The sequence below is a fragment of the Urocitellus parryii genome, chromosome 6, assembly GCF_045843805.1.
Source record: "Urocitellus parryii isolate mUroPar1 chromosome 6, mUroPar1.hap1, whole genome shotgun sequence".
Taxonomy (NCBI): domain Eukaryota; kingdom Metazoa; phylum Chordata; class Mammalia; order Rodentia; family Sciuridae; genus Urocitellus; species Urocitellus parryii.
In genome coordinates, this window is record NC_135536.1 from 44,063,468 (window position 1) to 44,086,828 (window position 23,361).

At 38.8% G+C, this 23,361-nt stretch overlaps 1 protein-coding gene across 2 annotated transcripts in view; it reads left to right on the forward strand.

The window, feature by feature from the left end:
* The window catches only part of Nubpl (NUBP iron-sulfur cluster assembly factor, mitochondrial), a 220,715-nt gene that overhangs the window by 175,262 nt on the left and 22,092 nt on the right, over window positions 1–23,361 (forward strand). For both annotated transcript variants that reach the window (XM_026413836.2, XM_026413846.2), the window contains exon 8: window positions 6,968–7,053. In XM_026413836.2, the coding sequence (XP_026269621.1) occupies window positions 6,968–7,053 (86 nt within the window). The remainder of the gene's footprint in view (window positions 1–6,967; window positions 7,054–23,361) is intronic.

The following is a 23,361-nucleotide window of genomic DNA, read 5'->3' on the forward strand; positions in this document are numbered from 1 at the left end:
TGTTTATTTATTTCTTCTAGTAAATTCTAAACGCCATTGTTGGGCTGTTTGAAATGGTTATTTACATGATGCACTACATTTTAGTGCAACGTGAAGAGATAGTGATTTATGTTGGACCAGGACAGTATGCCAAAGGCTGATTATATTGTGATCAAAGACTTAGTCACTAATTTCTATTAATGTGGTTGGTAGTTCCAATGAAATGTTCACATATTTTGTGAATATTAAATGGGACGTACTGGTTTTCCTTGTCAAAAAGTTATTAGTTTATGTGCTATTCAGACAGCAAAGAATCTCAGCTAAAATGAATGCTTATTTGTGATTTTGTTAGGGTTAAGTATAGAGAAAGTCAAATCACTTTAATCCCTCTCTTTAGTGTCTTATAGCTATTAAAAATAATGTCAATGAACATAATTATTATTTTTCATATTAATTTTTATAAAATAATGAAATAACACTTTAAATAGACCAGTGGAAATAAATTCATTTTATAGAGGAGTTAATTGAGATGTATTGAGATTTACTGAATTTTTTGAGGTTGTATAGTACCTAATGCAGAGCTCTTGACTCTTAAGGAGTTACCAACTAAGAATTCATGCTGCAGTAATCTAGGATGGATAAGTCTGAAAATAAAAGAAAGTCGTTAAGTCACTGATCTTTTGTTAAGTGCCTATTTTGTGTAAGATATTACATCATTATTTTTGTTTGATTAAAAAGATGAAAATAAACATAACTTCCCATTGTGTTAACTTGTTTTCCACTTAAACAAAATACATAAGGATAGTTATTATAAAGAAAATAGGTTTATTTAGCTCACAGTTTTAGAGACTGAAAACCTAAAATCAGGTAGCCCCATCCATTTGGTCTCTGGTAAACACCCCCTTGACTATATCACATCATGGTAGATGGCATAATGGCATGTGGGAGTAGGAATCCCATAAGAAGACAGGAAGTCTGAGAAATTCAAAGGGTCAGTCAGGCTCTCTTTTATAACAACTCTCTTTTGCAGGAACTAACTGGGGTCCTATGAAAATTACCTTATTTTTTTCTAAAGACAGCATCCTCAATGAAAGCCTGAGTATTTCCCACAAGGACCCATCTCTTAAAGGTTCTGGTCCCACCTCTTAAAAGTTCTGTCACGTCAGAGTCATCACAGGGAGGACCAAACCTCTACCAAATGAACCCTTGGGGGACAAACCACATCCAAATCATAACAATCATAAAGCTATATTTTGTAATGATAGTGCAAATAGTAGACAAGAGTGTATACTAGTATATATTTAAGGAGAAGATTTAGAGGGAATAACTAAGGAGTTTCCATATGTATAAAGAGAATGGCTCTGAAATTGAGAGGCAATACTTCTTGAAGGAGAGGGCATTTCACATTGACCTAAATGAGATTATTTTAGGGAAGTCAGGTTGAGCAAGGGTGGTTTTGAAAATGTTTATAGTTAAGTGGGAATGCTATATTATATAATCAGAGATTAATGAGACCTTGGAGACCAGTACATGCAGTAATTTTACAGCTATGAAAACTGATACCCAGAGTGATTCTGAGTTATTTGTACAAGATTAGTCACATAGCTAGATGGGGCCAGAGCTAGAATTCTTCCCTTCAGAATGGCTGAAAATGAAAATATGGTGAAACATTGACAACAGAATCTAAAAGATAGCAAACCATGGAAATATATCAGATTTATAGAGTATAATTTTTGCAGAAATATGATTTCCATTCATCCTTAAAATAGAGGAAAAAGAACCATTGTTTGTTAGGCAGAATAAATTAAAATAGGAAGATAGCTGTCCATGGAACAGTTTGAAAGTAAGATGTAGTTGTCTGATGGCATATAGGAAAATGATCTTCTCAGCAACTTCTAAGACATTTTAATAATAACAATTAAAAAAACATAATAATGGTGATGGTATTATTAATAATATCTGTCATTATTGAATGTGAGGCACCATATTAAGCTTCTGTGTACAGTGGTTTATTGTATTATTTCAGTCCTGATTTAGTCAGTTTTTTCACTGCTATGACCAAAAGACCTGACAAGAACAATTAGAGGAGAAGTTTTTCTGAGGGCTCACAGTTTCAGAGGTCTCAGTCCATAGATAGTGACTCCATCCTAGGGGCTGGAGGTGAGGCAGAGCGTTTTGTTAGAAGAGTGTTGTGGAGAGAATCAGCTCAAGACATCACACCAAGGTGGAGGTGGGGAGGGGGGAGAGAAAGAGAGAGAGAGCCATACAGATACACTAAGTTTAGCTCACCAATGTATACCCCCAATGACCCAGCCACACCCTACCATCCTGCAGTTACCACTCAGTTAATTCCTGTCAGGGAATTAATTCACTGATTGGGTTAAGGCTCTCATAACCCAATAATTTCTCCTTTAAACCTTCTTATATTATCTCACACATGAGCTTTTGGGAGACACCTAGTATCTAAATCATAACAGATCTTGAAATCTAAATATCACTGTGTCATTTTGTAAATGAAGAAACTGAAACTCAGGTTAAGTAATCCCTGAATCACACAGGTAATCAGCTATAGAATCAAACATCAATCCTTGTGTGTTTGAATTCTAAAGCTGGTGTATCTCAAACTTGAATAATGAATATTAACCCTCCTTCTAAAAGGAAAGTAATTTCCTCCCCTTATCCCATATTGATTCATTTTTATTATAAAACTAGTTACTTAAATAGTTACTTAAAAAATTCCTTTTGTTTATAGCTCTTATAAAATTAAAAACACTAAAAACATAAAAATATAAGAAAACTTACAAAATCAATAAAATTCAAATTAATGACATTTAATGTGAAAGATAAAGTTTTGCAGAAATGAAAATGCTGATTGCAAGATGAAATTGTAGCTTACTGTTGCACAGATATTTTTTTAAGTTTGTTATGCTTATATTACCTACCATGTACTTGGTGAAAACTAATTTCATCTACAGATTTTCTCTATTCTAATTTCTTCAGAATATCCCTTCGGACAGTACTTTGTAGTGTCATTTGTCCTCCATTTGGTATAATCAGTTATTGTTAATTCTTTCTCTATTTTTATTAACTATGATAAACCTTACAATTTGGTACCAATTTTATGATTTGCGGTTCTGAAATGTCCATGCACTGTGTATTTAGTTAAAAGGTTTTGGCCAATCATGTGATCTATAATATGTTCATGTTAATTATTTTGGGGTTATTATCTAAAAGAAACTGAATCTTTGTACTGCAAAAAATTCCAATGTAGAAGAAACCATAAAATTTAAGAAATTTATAGCCTCTGTAAATCATAAATAGGCCTTTGTTGTTTTCACTTAATGAAAAAAATCATACTTCAGTTTTTCTCAAAACTCTGTATCCATCCCAATAGCTATCTGGTTTCTGTAAGGCTAATAGTGGAGATCTAGGGAAGCTTCTATCTCTGTCACTTAAATACTGCCTTAATTCAAGTCACCACTATTTTGAATCTGAATTCATGTATGGCCCTCAGTTTATCCCCCACCAAACCATCTGTACAGTGTGAGTTTTCTAGAATATAAACTTTAGGGAGTTGGGGTTGTGGCTCAGTGGTAGAGCACTCTCCTAGAATGCTTGAGGCATGGAGTTTGATCCCCAGCACCACATAAATATAAGATAAAGATATTGTGTCCACTTAAAACTAAAAAGATAAATATATAAAAAAGTCCTTGTCTTTAAAATTTAAAAAAAATAAATAAATAAACTTTTGGGGGCTGGGGATGTGGCTCAAGCGGTAATGTGCTCACCTGGCATGCGTGTGGCCTGGGTTCGATCCTCAGCACCACATACAAACAAAGATGTTGTGTTCTCTCTCTCTCTCTCTCAAAAAATAAAAAAATAAAAATAAAAAATAAACTTTTGGGTCTCTACTTAGGAATAATCTTTCCTGAAACTTTTCCTCAATGCTTCTAATCTTTCACCTCCCACCCCATAGAGCATCATCCTCTGTTCCAGTTAGCTTTCCTTCCTGTCCCTCCTTTATAACTTCAGATGCACATCTCTACTTTAATGCTTAGCACTTTGTGTTGTAATCTTTGATTTTTTTTTTTTTTGATGGGAAGTTCTCCCAGATAGATTATTAGCTTCTTGACATTATGCCTGCTTTATGCATGTCTCACTAGCACATTATGTGAATGGGAAGAGGATTCAGTGATATAGTTATGATTGTTAATCACTGATCAGTTGTGATTTTAGAAGTGAGGAGTCTAAGGCAAGAGCAAAGTACACATTTCCTCATCTTTCTTATTTATATAAAATCTGTATGAATTACCTAACTCATGGAGTAGACTCTTTGAACCTGTAAGGAACATAATGTTAGAGAAGTAATGTTTCCATGAAGAATTAAAAGATAGCATTGTTTTGGGGCTAGGGTTGTGGCTCAGCAATAGAATGCTTGCCTAGCACATACGAGGCCCTGGGTTCCATCCTCAGCTCCACGCTAAAATAAATAAAGGTATTGTGTCCAACTACAACTAAAAAGTAAATATATAAACAAAGATAGCATGAGATGAATGTCAACTGGTGGGCAGGAAACGGTGGAGGGGGTGTTATATAATCGGGTCAACCAGGTTCATAGGTAAGGGGTCTTTGTTTAGTATGGTGTTTCATGTCAGCCTGACAAGTGGAGCAGAATGGCCAGTCTTCTGCCAAAAGGGCCAGAAAAGATGAACAGGCCGATTCTGGGGCCTGGCTGATGCTAGGAGCCCGGATATTGATTTTGTATTGAATTTAGAGAGAATATCTTGGCCGAGCAAAGGAACTGGACATTGGGGCATAATTAGGAGAATGGGAATGGGAAGTTGTATATGGAACAGAGTAATAGGGGAGTCTTTCTTGGATAGATGGTCTTTCCTCCTACCCCGACAATAGGAGAGGTGGACGGCACCGTTTGCCCCCAGAATTCTGTCAGGACTAAGAAGATAGCCCCAGTGTCAAGGAGAAAGTCAACCTTGCACCTCTCCACCTGAATCTGCACCCTGGGTCCCTGTCTATTGATCATTACGGCCGGGGACAAGGACCCAAGACTCCATCAATTGATTGCCATGCCCAGAAGATCGGAGGGTTCCCTGGTCATAGGCCTCCTACGGGACCTAGGACAGTCAGAGCCCCAATGACCTTGTTGTTAACATTTAGGGCATGAGGTATGTGGAGTATGTAGTGTGGGACATGCCCTGGCCCTATGTCCCTCCTTGCCACACTTGAAGCAGGCACCCAGGGGATGGGGTGGGGGTGGTTTGATCTGAGGTGATGGGCGGTGACCTGAGGAAGCACCCTGCAGGGCCTGGGATAGCATCTGAAATTTCTCAGTCTGGGGGGTGGCAGGGCCTTGTTCGAGCTTTTTTAGTTTGGCCCGGATGTTGGGGTAGTTCTGGGAGAGGAAATACGTCATAAGGACATGACGGCCATCTGGGGTTTCAGGATCTAGGTTACTGCTGAAGGGCTTTCGTAAGCTGATCCAGAAATTCCGATGGGGTCTCTTGTAATTTTTTGAAATTGATGGCCTTACGTGCCGCTTTTTTGAGCCCAGCAATAATATATGCAGAGAATCAGTCCCTACTCTGTGTGCCAGCTTGTATATTATCTGGGGCAGCAAGTGGCCCCGGAGGGTGATTGGGATTAACTTGGTGAGTTTCATCCGCATGGGCTCTGGCAACTTCCCAGACTCTGGTACGTTCCTCAAGAAGGAGAGTGTTAGCCAATAACATATAAGTGAGGCTATAAGCCTGGAGGACCCATTGAAACTCCTCTGTGATGAATGAGCCCAACCTTCCCTCGAATTGCTTGAAGTCATTCATAGAGAACAGGACATGTACCTGGATAATGCCCTCAGGTCCAGCAACCTCTCTTAAGGGGGCCATGGTTTGTGGGACTAGGGAGCAGGACCTAGTTTGGGGGGACTAAAGGTGTCGGCCGAGTCAGGGGGAGCACCTGAGGGGCTGGACGGAGCCAACAGGGGTGGTCGGTAGGGATAGGGTTCATCTGCCGGATAGGCCGGGGTGAAAAACGAAGAAGAGAAAAAAAAGCCTCAACATAGGGGATCTCCTTCCATTTTTTTGAGCACTTGCAGAAGTTAAACAGATCTCTGAGAATTGCGGGATCTAGGGATCCTCCTGGGGGCCATTGACTTTGATTGTCTAATTGATAGTAAGGCCAATCTGTGTGCAGAATTTAATAAGGGGGAGTCTGCAGGGAGGGAAGAAGAGGCCCCCATAGGTCAGGAGAGGGACAAGAGTGGTTGAGAGAGGAGTGTCTGTTCTTCTACCCCTCAATACCTCCCACTCATGAACTGGGTTCCAGAGAGTCCACCGTGACCGTGTAGGTCGTGGTGGGGTACGTTCTCTCCTCCAGATTGGGCATCAGAGATTTGCTGGACGATTACAGTCAAAGCCCCTGCGTAGCCCGTCTGAAGTTGGATACCCAATAGGGGAACTCACCTACTGAAGAGCCAGTGTTGTGTGAGTAGTAGCAGCGTGCAAAAGAGTGGACGATGACGGCAAACCTTGAGAGGGGGGGCCCTCTCAAGCGAGGCATTCCCCCTCCCAGGTTTCGGCACCAATGAGAGAATGAACAAGGCTCATGGTTGGAGAAAATGCCCATTTATTGAGGAATAGCTCTGCATATTTATAGAGCCAGGGGTGGTTTTACAGTTATGACAGTTTAATGGTTGAATGGTTTGACAGTTGGCATGGGGTGCTTTCTGATTGATAGGTAAAGATCATGTGAGTCAGCAGGGCTAGTCTGATTGGTCGGTAAGGATCATGTGAGCCAGCAGGGCTAGTGTGATTGGTGGGTAAGGATCATGTGAGCCAGCAGGGCTAGTGTGATTGGTGGGTAAGGATCATGTGAGCCAGCAGGGCTCACCATTGGATGGCTCTTCTCGAGGGATGGAGAAGTTAGTCTTTGGAGCCAGGCCGACTCCCAACAGTTTTGTTTCTCTTTTGGTTAGGTGCTGTGATTGTCTCCACACCCCAAGACATTGCATTGATGGATGCACACAAAGGTGCCGAGATGTTTCGAAAAGTCCATGTGCCGGTAAGCATCGACAGCTTCATTGTTGAAAAAAATGAAACTCTCCTAACTGAAGAAGCAAGTAATTTAAGAATACAGTCTGAGTTTTAATTTAGTCCAGTACAGAAATTTTTATGAAATTCCTAGTTCATATTTATGATCACTTTAAAAGCTCTTATAGGTACCTGTCTATACTTTATTAATTAAGAAAAATTCTGAAATATCCTTCTGATACAAGTTTTCTGAAAAAGTTCTATTCCTCTCAAATACTTGTAGCCTTCTTCACTGAAAAAAAATAAATAATGACAGTGATGAGCATTTTAGGAAACTAGTAGATAGACTTGAAGAGATCACTTATGGGAGAACAAGTGAAAAAAAGAATAGTTTTTTTTATTTTGTTGTCTCCTACTGTTATAGTTTGATGTGAGGCATGCCCCAGAAGCTCACATGTGAGACAATGCAAGAAGGTTCAGAGTAAAAATTATTGGATTGTGAGAGCCTTAACCCAATCAGTGTATTAATTTCCTGATGGGATTAACTGAGTGTTGACTAGAGGCGGGGGTGTGTGGCTGGAAGAGGTGAGACATTGGGAATGTGGTTTGGGGGTATATATTTTGTGTCTGGCCAGTGGAGTGGCTCTGCTTTCTGATCATCATGTGAACTGCTTACCTCTATCACACTCTTCTGCCATGAAGTTGTTCTTCACCTCAAGCACCTCCAGCCTCCTCAAGGAATAGAGCCAGCTTTCTATGGACTAAGACCTCTAAAACCGTGAGCCCGCAAATAAACTTTTTCTTCTCTACAATTGTGCTGGTTGGGTCCTTTAGTCACAGCAGCGAAATAGCTGACTAAAACACCTACATTTTAACTCACTATTAGCCTACCTTCTTCTAAGAGATACTTCAGGATTTTCTGCACAGTATGATAAAATTGAACAAGGTAAAAATATAATAAAACAGACAAAGAATAATTTAAATCAGATAGAATGAATAGAAAGTCAGTATAAATGCATGCTATTAGAACTTCAATACCTGCTGGAGGCATGCCCTGAGTTTTCTACCAGCCAGGGGCACCATTAAAACACCCTCAACTACCACAAGGTGAAAAAAGTCTGGATGCTCCAGAGAAATAGCTGAGACCAGAAGAGAACTTTTCTGTGTTCTCAGAAAGAAGAAACTATATATATTGAACATGTTCTCATTACTTTTTTATAATAAAAAAAGCTTTCTCCTTCAAGTATGCCTCAACAAGAGAAACTGTGCCAGGGGACAATTAGAGTAAGCTAAGGTGACAAAGTGTACAAGGTGTACAAGTACAAGGCCAAGGTGATACTTCTGTCTATGCAGCTCTCTAATGGACTTGCTAACTTCAAGGATAGATTTTAAAGTTTATACAACAGAGCTTTTTTAGCTCTTGGATTAGCTTCAGAGATCTCATAATTCTCTCTATCTCCTGTTTCCCATAACAAGTTGTATGCTCAATTATGTTCATTTTGGCATAGAAAGAATTCATAACTATCTTCAGATACTTCAATGAGACCATGACACAGGATAAGACCCAATAATGTATTAGAATGAATGGACTCTCAGAAAAGCTTTCATAAATATTTATCAGGGGAGATTTGAAAAGTATAAAATTATACAATAGTGGGATTCAGGTGACCCTCCTTGTACCTCTTCTCTCTTGCCAGTTAATGCAGAGCTGTGTGCATTGACAAGATGTGGAGCTCTGGGTAGGATCAACATGCTCTGGTGAAAATAGAGGAGCCTGGGAAGTGGGAGTTGTGGCTCAGTGGTAGATTACTTACCTTACATGCACACAGCACCACAGGGCAAAAAAAGAAAAAGAGGAGAAAACTGAGCCTAATAAGGAAGACACCTTAACTCTTACCTTCCAGGTAATCTAAGGCTATTTTTCACTAGCAAGGGTAAAATTGTGATTGATAAGTAGTGTAGGGCCAGTGTTCTGTGTTGTGAATTTTAGCTTAGAAAAATTTTAAAGCAATGTTATCCAAATGTTCATCTCATAAAACTTTGTCTCTAAAACACCTAGTTTGAACAGAGTAACTTTATGACCTCCAAGAAAAACTAGAAATGAATAATGCCCACCCAGATAGCTAAAAAGGTTTGCTTATTATATGATATTTTAAACTATAAAATTAAGAGAGAGGCTTTCTACTAAAATTGATAACTCTGAATTTATAAGTAATCTGTCATTCTTTCTGGCAGAAATGAGGTAATAGAGCCCATGGTCTGTTAAGATCACCTTAAGGTTAGGATAATGGCCTTCTTTCTGTGTGTAAGTAAATGCTTAACTTCTCATTCTGTAAGGTGGAGGTAGAGAAACTTGTCTAGCTCATTCAAAACATCATGAAGTCTGTGAGGAAAATAAACTTAAAAGGGTGGGAGTAAGAACTTTTTCCTATTTTATCCCCTTGTCAATAGACTATTTCAGCTGACACTGTCATTTGAGGTGGCAGCGGCTATGGGGAAGTTCCTACTAGACTACTAGACTTTGCTAGTTGAGAGTCTGATAACTATAGTTGCCAAATTCAGCATGTCTAACTCCTTTTAGTTCAGGAGTTAACTTGCACTTACTGGCAGACCGTGGCACTTACTATCTGTTAATAAATAAATAAAAAGGTAAACAGCCTCATACTGTTCTAACAAAATTTTCTCTAGGTTTTAAGACAGAAAGTAGAAAGATAATCCTTCTAGAACATAACAAAGGGGGAAAGGGATGGTCACAAAATCCAGGTTAGGCTATTATTAGGTGGATGCCATTGAAGGATAAAAGTTGAGGATATTAGCGAATGTGGGAAGAAGTATCTCAAGTGAAGGATGATGGGCTGTATAAGGCACATAGGAGTATTTCAGGCATTATTTAGAGAATAAGAGAACTGTTTGGGATCGAACAGTTAATGTTGGAGTTCAGATTTTCAGAATTGGAGTAGATCTGGGTCATGATAAGGTCCAGGATGTGGTTGTGGGACTGAAGGAGAGTAGAAATAAGTCACTGAAGCTGTGTAATCTAAGATTGATTCCAAGATGGAATTAATGGTTCCTTCCTTTGTTTTTTTTTTTAATGCCTTCCAGTATCTTTATTATAGCCCTCTTTTTTCACCCATATTTTAAAATTATTTGCCCTCTCAACTGTGAAATTTTTTAAAGAGGTAGAATGTCTTAATGATTTCTTAAACTTTCAGATCAAAAAAGATGTTCAACAACATTTACAAGTAAATGAGTGAGAACTATTTTGACAATGAGCTCTATCTGTGATTTGACAACCATAGTGCAGCTACCTTGAGAAGGGAATCTGGGCTGAAAGTGAGAAGTGGATTTGATCACTTCTAAGAACCCCTGGCTCTTAAAAGCCTCAGAGTCTAAATAATGGTAAAGTGTTTGAAATTAGAAAGTGTTCCATAAATGCAAAGGAGATGTTATGCTTTATTTATTCCACTTTATTCCATTTTTCCTCTGGTTTTTAGTCTTGTTCTCTGTTTTCCCCCTTTTGAAGTGCATTAGTTACCATGGAAACAATGATGTCATTGGAATTCATTGGTATGGACTGAGTTAGTAATATCTGCTGAAGATAATTTAAATGATTTTCTTAAAACTCAATGCATAGATATCGAAAGGTGGAGAAGAGATGAACTATTAAATTCTCTATTCTCTGCTTGAAATGATATCAACTATGCCAGTACTTGTAGGTACACAATTTTTTTAAATTAAAAACATTCAGTTTTACACATTTTTAATAAGTAATTTATGTAATTTCTCACCTAACCTATTTTTATTACCTTCGTTTACAAGGGAGTCCCAGCCCTATTGATTTGTAGTTCTTCCCCTACCATTTGAATTTTTGAGTCACAGATATTTCACTTCCTTCTTTGGTCATATCCTTCCCAACCCATGAAAATTATCTTAGAATATGTTTACTCTCTTATTCCTTCCTCAAATAAGAGATCACTTAGTAAATACATATTTACTGATATTGAGTGCTTTCTGTAAGTACAGTACTATTATAAGCTTCCTTGTAGGACTTATAAAAGAAAAAAGGAGACAAAGCCTGTTTCTTCAAGTACTTACTCAATCTGCCAACCAACTCCATGGTGGTGCAGGGTCTCTAAATTCTGAGGAGCATGAAAATACAATCCTCCTGCAAATGCCATGATTTTATTCTCTTTTACTACTGAGTAATATTCCATTGTGTATATCTGCCACTTTTTTTTTATCCATTGATCTATTGAAATCTTCTAGGTTGGTTCCACAGTTTAGCTACTGTAAATTGTGCTGCTATAAACATTGATATGGCTGTGTCCCTGTAGTATGCTGTTTTTAGGTCCTTTGAGTATAGACTGAGGAGAGGGATAGCTGGGTCAAATGGTTGTTCCATTCCCAATTTTCCAAGAAATCTCCATACTGCTTTCCATTTTGGCTGCACCAATTTTCAGTCCTGTCAACAGTGTATGATTGTGCCTTTTTCCCCACATCCTTGCCAACATTTATTGTTGTTTGTCTTCAAAATTTGTAGATAAATGGATGGAGTTAGAGAAGATGATGCTAAAAAACAAATGCCAAGTGTTTTCTTTGATATAAGGAGGCTGATTCATAGTGGGATAGGGAGCGGGAGCATAGGAGGAATAGATGAACTCTAGATAGGGCAGAGGGGTTCGAGGGGAAGGGAGGGGAGAGGGCATGGGGTTAGAAATGATGGTGAAATGTGATGATAATTATTATCCAAAGTACAGGTATGAAGACATGAATTGGTGTGAAAGTATTTTGTATACGACCAGAGATATGAAAAATTGTGCTCTATATATGTAATAAGAAATGTAATGCATCCCACTGTCATATATTAAAAAGAAAGAAAGAAAAGAAAAAGAAAGAAAATACAATTCTCCTGTGGGCCATCATGGAAAAGTCATGCTTTTTAAAAAATTTTTCTTGGTACTGTAATTTTATATATGCTGGTCCTTTGCTTTATTAGTCATTGTCAGCTAGGGAACTCATATCATTTTTCAAATTTCTGTTCAGGTATTACCTCCCCTGCCGCAGTCTGGCTGGGCACAATTCAGGAGCCACTTGTCAAAAGAAACTAACTTTATTTTTAGAACCACACTCGCCAAACAAAACAGCTCCTCAGGAAAAAACCCTCAGAGCCCAACTGCCACCACTGGCTTCCCACAAGCCTCTCACCCCAACACCAGCCTCTCCACCTCCCACAATCCTCCTGCTCTTGAGGCCGATTGGCTGGGTCGCGTGGGCGGAGCCAAAGAAGTCCCCCAATGAGCAGCTCCGTGGTCTGAAAGGGCAGGGAAACAGCCCAATGAGCATCACTGCAGAGGAGCCAATCAGCTAGATGTTGCTGGGGCCGCTGTGAGCCAATCATCAGCTGGCAGTCTGAAAGGGCTGACAGCTGGAAGTTTGTTGGGGCCCCTTTGGCTGTGGCTCTCAACACTCCCCTAGGAAGCTTTTCCCAATATGTCAGGAAAAGTTAAATCCTTTCTCTGAACTATTTGTACATATATCTACTTTGGCTCCATTAAAGGCTTACCTATCAGTTTTCACAGAAGAATGTGAGTTCCTGGATGGCAAGAAAACATGCCTTAAACCTTTGTAGATGCTAAGATACCTGGCATAGGCTGTCATGGTAAATACTTCAATCTAGGATATAACATCATCTACGGAATACTGTTCCATTTTCCCCAGGCTGATGGACTGCTCTGCCTTGAATTTTCTCTGCTGTAGCCAAGCTGGTCTTCTACTTCTTTGGATTTCTATGTACCATTTTTTCCCTCAGAACCCTTGGCATCCTGTTTTCCTACTTTTTACCTGGGAAATCCTTTGGTACTTAGACTAAGCAAATGGCTTTTTCTCTGGGAGACTTGGTGCCACATTGCCATTCACTAGGTGAGCTCTTTCTCTCTGTACTCCAGCTGTACTCTATTTCTCCTTTTGTCAGTAATTTCTCATTTACAGTACTGTACTATAAGCTCTATGAATACAGGGACCACCTGCTTCACTCTATGCATAGGACATGTAACTGCTCACTACATAAATATATACTGAATGACTGAGTAGAATTTTCACAAGCATATCTAAGGACTTGGGAAAAGAATCTGATCTGAGAAGAATCAGAAAAGCTCAAGTTATGATCAGGATTATTCACTTTGTAGTTGGGGTAATGTATTGACGTATGTCTGGTAGACCAAGGGATTTGGACTTTATTCTTTAGATTATAGGGAGTATCCATATAGGATATGAAGCAGACAGGATAAAAAGTAGACATACTTAGTATGGCCCTTTAAAAAGTTTAATTTGGTGGAGGTGAAAAGAAAGGAGCCAGGAGACCATGATGGCACTAAGGAAGCATTTGCAACAGTTAGTTATTCACACTACTAGTTGTGACCCACCAGTGATCATGAAATCGATAGTGAGAGATGTAACCAAATATTAAGTAATATTAGAGTACATTGCTCTTAGGAAGAGAAAATCTTATTTCATAAAGATTTGATGTCCATTATAAATGCACCTATATATGTGTTTATACTGGGTCAAGATGTAAAATATTTCTATTAACAGGAAGACAATCTAAAAAGTTAGAAAAAAAAAAAAACAGGTACAGTGGCACATGCTTGTAATCCTAGCAACTCAGAGGACTAAGGCAGGAGGATTGCAAGTTCAAGGCCAGCCTCAACAATTTAGTGAAACCTTGTCTTAAAATTTTAAAACAGGGCTGCAGTTGTGGCTCAGTTGTAGAGTGCTTGCCTAGCATGTGTGAGGCAATGAGTTCAATCCTCAGCACCACATTAAAAAAATAAAATAAAGGTATTGTGTCCACCTACAATTAACATTTTTTAATTTAAAAATAAAATAAAACTTAAAAGGCTGGGGTGTGACTCAGTGGTAAAGCACCCCTGGGTTCAGTCCCCAGTACTAGGAGAAAAAAAATGTTAGAAAAACACTAGAGTAGGTGATAGGTAGTACGAGTCTGATTTAAAACAATGGCAGTGAACATAGTAAGGGCAATTGAATGTACCTGAAATTTTCAAGGAAGAATTAGCAAGCTTGACAATTGACTTCACAGGGTCAGGGGTTGAACCAAAAAGTCAGAAATCAAAGAAATGTTGAGAGTTATGTTGCCATTAATAAATCTACCAGGGGCTGGTTTTCTGATCAGGGTGACAACAAACTAGAAATAAGAGGTTAGATTCTCACTCATGAATCTCTGCCCTTATTCATTGTGAAGGTTATGATTTAATACTGTTTGTCAAGGAAGAGACTGATAGAGAAAGCAATTTGATCCTGGCTTTTTAAATATCATTTGCATCAGATAGAACCACTTATTATTCATATTTTTTAACTATTTAGAGGATTCTTTATTTAATGTTCATTTTGATTTCATTTAGTTTCAAATTAAATTACTCTCCAAATTTTATAATTTTTGGATGATAAGACGTTTTACTTGCAGAGCCATTGTTATCTAGTAGTGAAGAGCAGGAGCTCAGGAATTTGAACTGTAGAGTTCAAATTCCAGCTGTGTCATTTGTAACTCTTATGATATGAATAAGTTATTCTATACCTCAATTTTCTCATTCATAAAGTGGAGATTATAGTAGTATTTCCCTCAGGGAGTTGAGATGAGAAATAAAGGGGATAATGTAATGCTAAATGACTCATTACAGTGTTTGGCACAATCTGAACACTCAATGTTGATATAATGTCATATAATTAATGTCCCTTATTATAATAACTTTTCATGATGTTGTCATTGAAGCAGGTAACTTTGTAATTCATAGATGTTTATGTATTTGGCTTAGGCATTTTGACTAATGCATTATTTGTTAATAAGAATTTTGACAAGAAGTTTTTAAACATTTAGATAAATACTGTATGAGATTTCCTTAATTTTGAGTATTTTAGTTGAACCTAAACCATCCTTTTTCATAAAGAGTTCTTAGGTTGCTAAAGTCATTAAGATTCTAAAAATCTGCATTATTTAAACTTTAAAATAAGTTGAGCTAATTGCTGTCACAAACACACCTCAAAATATAATGATGCAAATACAAGTTTATTTTTTGTTCACATTAACATTGCTAGTAGATTAACAGGCAGTCAGGGTAGCCTTCTTCCATGTGGTCATTTAGGCTGTTGGTGCCTCTGTCATTTTTTCATAGATACATGTTATAGTTGTAGAAGGACACATATCTTTATTTATTTTTATGTGGTGCTGAAGATTGAACCCAGTGCCTTACGTGTGCAAAGCAAGTACTCTACCACTGAGCTACAGCCTCAGCCCCTTCCATGTGACTTTTAAGTTTGGGACCATCTTTATTCTAGTCATCCTGGAGGGAAAAACACAGTACAGAAGCATGTTCGTGGAAATTTTTATTGACCAAGCCTAAATGCAGTACAGAAACTTGTACTTCATTCCACTAGGTGGAAGTCAATTAGTCACATTAGCACAAGGAGACCCCCATGTGTAGTTGAGCTATGTGCCAAGGAAGATGAGACCATTGATTTTGGTGAGAAGCCAACAGTCTATACCATATAATTGGCCTGGCAATAAATATGAAGATTAAAGCCTAATGTTGGTCATTTACCTTTTTTGTTTCCTAATAAATAACTCTGAAAGTTCTATAACAGCCTTGCAAATAGTTATTCATTTTATAAGAGAGAGATTGGTTTACTTTGTCTACTAAAAACAAAGAAAGAAAAATCCTGTTTTGTTCTGGAACTTTTTAGTAATTTGTAAAGGTAAATGGTTATATTGTGTTCTAACAAAAACTAGATGATAAGACAACCTCGAATAGACACTTCTTATCACTGTTTTCTTTCCATTTCCCACTTTCATTATTAAATATCCTACAAATGTGAAACACCTTCTTGACAATAAAGATCAGAATTGTGGTTTATTATTTTTCTGGCAAAGTAATCATTTATGGGCCAGGTACGTGGCGAATGCCTATAATCCCAGCAGATTGGGAGGCTAAGGCAGGAGGATCACAAGTTCAAAGCCAGCCTCCGAAAAAGCAAGGTGCTAAGCAAGCAACTCAGTGAGACCCTGTCTCTAAATAAAATACAAAATAGGGCTGGGGATGTGGCTCAGTGGTTGAGTGCCCCTGAATTCAATCCCTAATACAAAAAAAAAAAAAAAAAGTAATCATTTCTGGCAAAAAGTTATTCATTTGAACTGAGTGCCACATCTAAATCCCTGAATGCCTTCAGAACTCCTGTGTTTGTAATGTCAACCATAGCATTTTTAGCATCTAGTTAGTCCTATTTTACCTAATTTTCTTGCCTACCAGCACTAAAATTAAAAAATAGGTACTCTTTTGTGGAAGTGGAGGCAAGTGATATATTTATTCTTTTTTATCCTTGAGCATAATTTTTCCTATGTGATCATCAAGAGGTTCTACTTAACTCTCTAGTATGTTTACTACCTTTTACTACCTTTTTTTATTGGTTGTTCAAAACATTACAGAGCTCATGATATATCATCTTTCATACATTTGACTCAATTGGGTTTTGAACTCCCATTTTTACCCCAAATACAAATTGCAGAATCACATCGGTTACACACTCACATTTTTACATAATGGCATATTAGTGACTGTTGTATTCTGCTACCTTTCCTATCCCCTACTGTCCCCCCCTCCCCTCCCCTCCTATCTTCCCTCTCTACCTCCTCTGCTGTTGTTCAATTCTCTCCCTTGTTTCCCCCCCCTTTCCCCTCACAACTTCTTATATGTAATTTTGTGTAACATTGAGGGTCTCCTACCATTTCCATATGCTTACCCTTCTCTCTCCCTTTCTCTCCCCCCACTCGTCTCTGTTTAATGTTAATCTTTTCCTCATGCTCTTCCTCCCTGTTCTATTCTTAGTTGCTCTCTTTATATTAAAGAAGACATTTGGCATTTGTTTTTTAAGGATTGGCTAGCTTCGCTTAGCATAATCTCCTCCAATGCCATCCATTTCCCTGCAAATTCTATGATTTTGTCATTTTTTAGTGCTGCGTAATACTCCATTGTGCATAGATGCCACATTTTTTTTATCCATTCATCTATTTAAGGGCATCTGGGTTGGTTCCACAGTCTAGCTATTGTGAATTGTGCCACTATGATCATTGATGTGGCAGTATCCCTATAGTACGCTCTTTTAAGGTCCTCAGGGAATAGTCCGAGAAGGGCGATAGCTGGGTCAAATGGTGGATCCATTCCCAGCTTTCCCAGGAATCTCCATACTGCTTTCCAAATTGGCCTCACCAATTTGCAGTCGCACCAGCAGTGTACAAGTGTACCCTTTTCCCCACATCCTCGCCAACACTTACTATTGTTTGACTTCATAATGGCTGCCAATCTTACTGAAGTGAGATGGTATCTTAGTGTGGTTTTCATTTGCATTTCTCTGACTGCTAGAGATGGTGAGCATTTTTTCATGTACTTGTTGATTGATTGTATGTCCTCCTCTATGAAGTGTCTGTTCAGGTCCTTTGCCCATTTGTTGATTGGGTTATTTGTTATCTTATTGTTTAATTTTTTGAGTTCTTTGTATATTCTGGATATTAGGGCTCTATCTGAAGATAAGGGGTAAAAATTTGTTCCCAGGATGTAGGCTGTCTATTTACCTCTCTTATTGTTTCTCTTGCTGAGAAAAAACTTTTTAGTTTAAGTAAGTCCCATTCGTTTATTCTTGTTATCAACTCTTGGGCTATGGGCGTCCTATTAAGGAATTTGGAGCCCGACCCCACAGTATGTAAATCGTAGCCAACTTTTTCTTCTATCAGACGCAGTGTCTCTGATTTGATATCTAGCTCCTTGATCTATTTTGAGTTAACTTTTGTGCATGGCGAGAGAAAGGGATTCAGTTTTATTATGTTGCATATGAATTTCCAGTTTTCCCAGCACCATTTGTTGAAGATGCTATCCCTCCTCCATTGCATGCTTTTAGCCCCTTTATCGATTATAAGAAAGTTGTAATTTTGTAGATTGGTCTCTGTGTCCTATATTCTGTACCATTGGTCCACCTGCCTGTTTTAGTACCAGTACCACGCTGTTTTTGTTACTATTGCTTTATGTAATACAGTTTGAAATCTGGTATCGCTCTACCTCCTGATTCACACTTCCTGCTTAGAATTGCTTTTGCTATTCTGGGTCTTTTGTTTTTCCATATGAATTTCATGATTGCTTTATCTGTTTCTACGAGAAATGCCGTTGGGATTTTGATTGGCATCGCATTAAACCTGTAGAGAACTTTGGGTAATATCGCCATTTTAATGATGTTGGTTCTGCCTATCCATGAACAGGGTACATTTTTCCATCTTCTAAGATCTTCTTCTCTCTCTCTCTTTAGGGTTCTGTAGTTTTCATTGTATAAGTCTTTGACCTCTTTTGTTAGGTTGATTCCCAAGTATCTTATTTTCTTTGAGGATATTGTGAATGGAGTGGTTTTTCTCATTTCCAGTTCAGAAGATTTGTCGCTGATATACAGGAATGCCTTTGATTTATGCGTGTTGATTTTATATCCTGCCACTTTGCTGAATTCATTTATTAGCTCTAGTAGTTTCTTTGTAGACCCTTTTGGGTCTTCTAGGTATAAAATCATATCATCCGAAAATAGTGATAATTTAAGTTCTTCTTTTCCTATTTTTATGCCTTTAATTTCTTTTGTCTAATTGCTCTGGCTAGTATTTCAAGAACTAAATTGAATAGAAGTGGTGATAGAGGGCATCCCTGTCTTGTTCCAGATTTTAGAGGGAATGCCTTCAGTTTTTCTCCATTTAGGATGATGCTAGCCTGAGGTTTAGCATATATAGCTTTTACAATGTTGAGGTAAGTTCCTGTTATCCCTAGTTTTTCTAGTGTTTTGAACATAAAGGGATGCTGTACTTTGTCGAATGCTTTTTCTGCATCTATCGAGGTGATCATATGGTTCTTATCTTTAAGTCTATTGATGTGGTGAATAGCATTTATTGATTTCCGTATATTGAACCAGCCTTGCATCCCAGGGATGAATCCTACCTGATCATGGTGCACAATTTTTTTGATATGCTTTTGTATTCGATTCGCCAGGATTTTATTGAGAATTTTTGCATCCAAGTTCATTAGAGATATTGGTCTGTAGTTTTCTTTCTTTGAAGTATCTTTGTCTGGTTTCGGGATCAGGGTGATGTTGGCCTTATAGAATGAATTTGGAAGAATTCCTTCTTTTTCTATTTCTTGAAATAGCTTGAAAAGTATTGGTATTAATTATTCTTTGAAGGTTTTGTAGAACTCCGCTGTATACCCATCCGGTCCAGGGCTTTTTTTTGGTTGGTAGTCTTTTGATGGCTTCTTCTATTTCTTCCTTTGTTATTGGTCTATTTAAATTGTGTGTATCTTCCTGACTCAATCTGAGCAGATAGTTTGACTTAAGAAATTTATCGATATCTTCACTATCTTCTATTTTATTGGAATATAGGGTTTCAAAATACTTTCTAATTATCTTCTGTATTTCTGTAGTGTCTGTTGTGATATTGCCTTTTTCATCCCATATGTTAGTAATTTGAGTTCTCTCTCTTCTTCTCTTCGTTAGCATGGCTAAGGGCCTGTCTATCTTATTTATTTTTTCAAAGAACCAACTTTTACTTTTATCAATTTTTTCAATGTTTTTTTTGTTTCAGTTTCGTTGATTTCTGCTCTAATTTTAATTATTTCTTGTCTTCTACTACTTTTGCTGTTGTTTTGCTCTTCCTTTTCTAGATTTTTGAGGTGTAGTGTGAGTTCATTTATTTGTTGGTTTTTTCTTTTTTTGAGGAAAGAACTCCAAGAAATGAATTTCCCTCTTAAAACTGCTTTCATTGTGTCCCATAGATTCCGGTATGTTGTGTCTGTATTGTCATTTGTCTCTAAGAATTCTTTTATCTCCTCCTTCATGTCTTCTGTAACCCATTGATCATTCAGTAACATATTGTTCATTTTCCATGTGATGTAGGATTTTTCCTTCCTTCTTTTATCATTGATTTCCAGTTTCATTCCATTATGATCAGATATGGTGCATGGTATTATCTCCATGCCTTTATATTTACTAAGAGTTGCCCTGTGCCATAATATATGGTCTATCTTTGAGTAGGATCCATGTGCTGCTGAGAAGAATGTGTATCCACTTGATGATGGTTGATATATTCTATATATGTCAGTTAAGTCTAGGTTATTGATTGTGCTATTGAGTTCTATAGTTTCTTTATTCAGCTTTTGTCTAGAGGATCTGTCTAAGGGCGAGAGCGGTGTGTTGAAGTCACCCATAATTATTGTGTTGTAGTCTATTTGACTATTGAACTTGAGGAGAGTTTGTTTTATGAACGTTGCAGCACCATTGTTTGGTGCATACAAATTGATAATTGTTATGTCTTGTTGGTGGATGGTTCCTTTTAACAGTATATAGTGTCCTTCTTTATCTCTTTTGATTAACTTAGGTTTGAAGTTGATTTTATTCTATATGAGTATGGCCACTCCTGCTTGCTTCCGAGGGCCATGTGAGTGGTATGATTTTTCCCAACCTTTTACCTTCAGCCTGTTTATGTCTTTTCCTATCATATGTGTCTTCTGAAGGCAGCATATTGTTGGATTTGTTTTTTTGATCCAGGTTACTAGCCTATGTCTCTTGATTGGTGAGTTTAGGCCATTAACATTTAAGGTTACAATTGAAATATGGTTTGTACTTCCAGTCATGTTTATTTATTTATTTATTTTAGTTTGGCTACTTTTTACTTTTTGGTTATTTTCCTCCCCCTTTACTGAGATACCTCCCGCTGTTAGTTTGGGGCACTATTTTTCAATTCCTCTTCTTGTAGTATTTTGCTCAAAATGCTTTGCAGTGCTGGTTTTCTGGCTGCGAATTCTTTTAGCTTTTGTTTATCGTGAAAGATTTTAATTTCATTGTCAAATCTGAAGCTTAATTTTGCTGGATACAGTATTCTTGGTTGGAATCCATTATTTTTCAGCATTTGAAATACATTGTTCCAGGATCTTCTCGCTTTCAAAATCTGTGATGAAAAATCAGTCATTAACCTATTTGGTTTACCCCTGAATGTAATCTGCCTCCTTTCTCTCGTAGCTTTTAGTATTCTCTCCTTGTTATGTATGTTGGCTATCTTCATAATTATATGTCTTGGAGTTGGTCTATTATGGTTTTGAATGTTTGGGGTCTTGTAGGCTTCCAGGATTTGGCAATCCATTCCATCTTTCATCTCTGGGAAGTTTTCTAGAATTATTTCATTTAATAGGTTGTCCATTCCTTTGGTTTGAATCTCTATGCCTTCTATCCCGATGACTCTCAAATCTGTTTTTTTTATGACATCCCATATCTCTTGCTCGTGAAATTTAAGCATCTTTTCTGTGTTGACTATATTCTTTTCAAGTTGATAAACTTTGTCTTCATTATCTGATGCTCTGACTTCTACTTGATCTAGTCTATTTGTAATATTCTCGTTTGAGTTTTTAATTTGGTTTATAGTTTCCTGCATTTCTAGGATTACTGTTTGATTTTTTTAAGATCTCTATCTCCTGGTAAAGCTCATTCTTTGCCATTTGAATTTGTTTGTTTAATTCGTTTTCAAAATATACTTTCATTGCTTGGACTTGCTGTCTCTTGTCTTCTCTAAAATTCCTTTCCATCTGAGTTAGGTATGTCTTGAATTCTTTCCCTATCCATGTTTCTGATGCTTCTAGGTCCTCCTGTAGATTTAAGTTGTCCTGCATTGTTTGTACTCCTTTTTTCCCTTGTTTTTTCATGATGTTCACGTTACTTTCCAGCTCTATTTGATTGCTGTGTTTCTGCTGTCTTCTATAGATTTGTTTTGGTTTTGTATATCTCTGTTGTCTCTCCTTTGTGTTGGTAGACTATGCCTGCTAATGTGGATTCCTCTGGGAAGGAATTCCGACAGCCGAGCTCCAGTGACCTCACCTCTCTGTTATGGCGGGCCCCAGGCTCCTTGCCGGGGTGTCCAAATGGGTGGGTGGGACTGGACTGTCTCTGGTTGGTTTTAGCTCCCGGTCGCTGGCGGGCAGGTGGTCTCCAGCCGGCCAGTCGCGCGGGCAGCCAGTGGGCTGTCGCTGGCGGGCGGGCGATCTCTAGCCGCCCAGTCGTGTGGTCGGTCACCAGCAGGCAGTCGGTCTCCAGTCGCCCAGTTGTGCAGGCAGCAGGCGGGCGATCGATTGCCGGCAGGCGTGTGGTCTCCAGCCGCCCAGTCGCACGGGCAGCGGGCCAGCTGTCGCCGGCGGGCGGGCGATCTCTAGCCTCGCAGTCGCACAGTCGGTAGCTGGTGGGCGGGAGGTCTCCAGCCGCCCAGTCTCCTTGGCCTCTAGTCCCCTGGTTTCTCCTACTAGTCCTGGTTTCTCCTGCTAGACCAGATTTCCCCTGAGTGATGCCTCTCGGCAGTTCAAACTGCACTCTGGGCCTGCCGTTTGCTGGGTGTGGAGGGTGGCTATTGGGAACCCCGGCACTCTATTGTTTTGATTTTTTCCGCTTGCCCCCCCCCCAGCGCTGGCAAGACAGGATGGGAGGGGGAGTTGAAGGTCAGGTGTCTCTAGCTTTCCCCGGGTCTTTATGCAGGCTCACTCTGATAATCCCTCCCCCGGAAAGCCTAGGAGAGATTTTATGCGAATTCCCCGCTGTATGGGAGATGAGCTGAGTAGCACGCACCTGTTTTATTGTTGCAATCTGTCAGAGACTGGCGGTGGTTACGTCAGCTCTCCAAGATGGCGGCTGCTGGTTTCCTTGGTGTAGTTTCCATTGTGGGGGATAGAACTGTACCGCTTCCTTCCCCGTATGAAATTCCGAACTCAGCCCGGGGCTCAGCTTGGGCTCAGCTGGCAGGATTCCACAGAATCCGTAGCAGCGTTTCTCTCTGCTTGCTGGTCGCTTCTCGGCTGCGCCCTGCCTTCTGTAGCCGCGGGGCGGACCGCGCGGATCAGTCAGCCTGGATCTCCGGTCGCACAGTTGGCTCGTGTTTGAGACTCAATTACTGGACCTCGGTGCTGGAAATCCTTCCTCTAGGTTTCGGTGCACCCCAATTTTGCTATAAGTTCCTAACAAGATAGTTTTTTGTCATTCTAACTCGTTATTCACCTGCGCAGTGGCGCGGTACACGAGGTGTGATACAGTCTATTCCCGGCTATTTACTACCTTTGATGTTCTATGGTTTGGATGTGGTTTGTCTTCCAAAGGCTCATGTGTTGGAGATTTCTATCTTTAGTGTGGTGGTGGTATCTTCAAGAGGTGGGGACTAGTGGAAGTCCTTCAGTCATTGGAGACATGCTCTTGGAAGGGATGATGGGGACCTTGAGCTTTC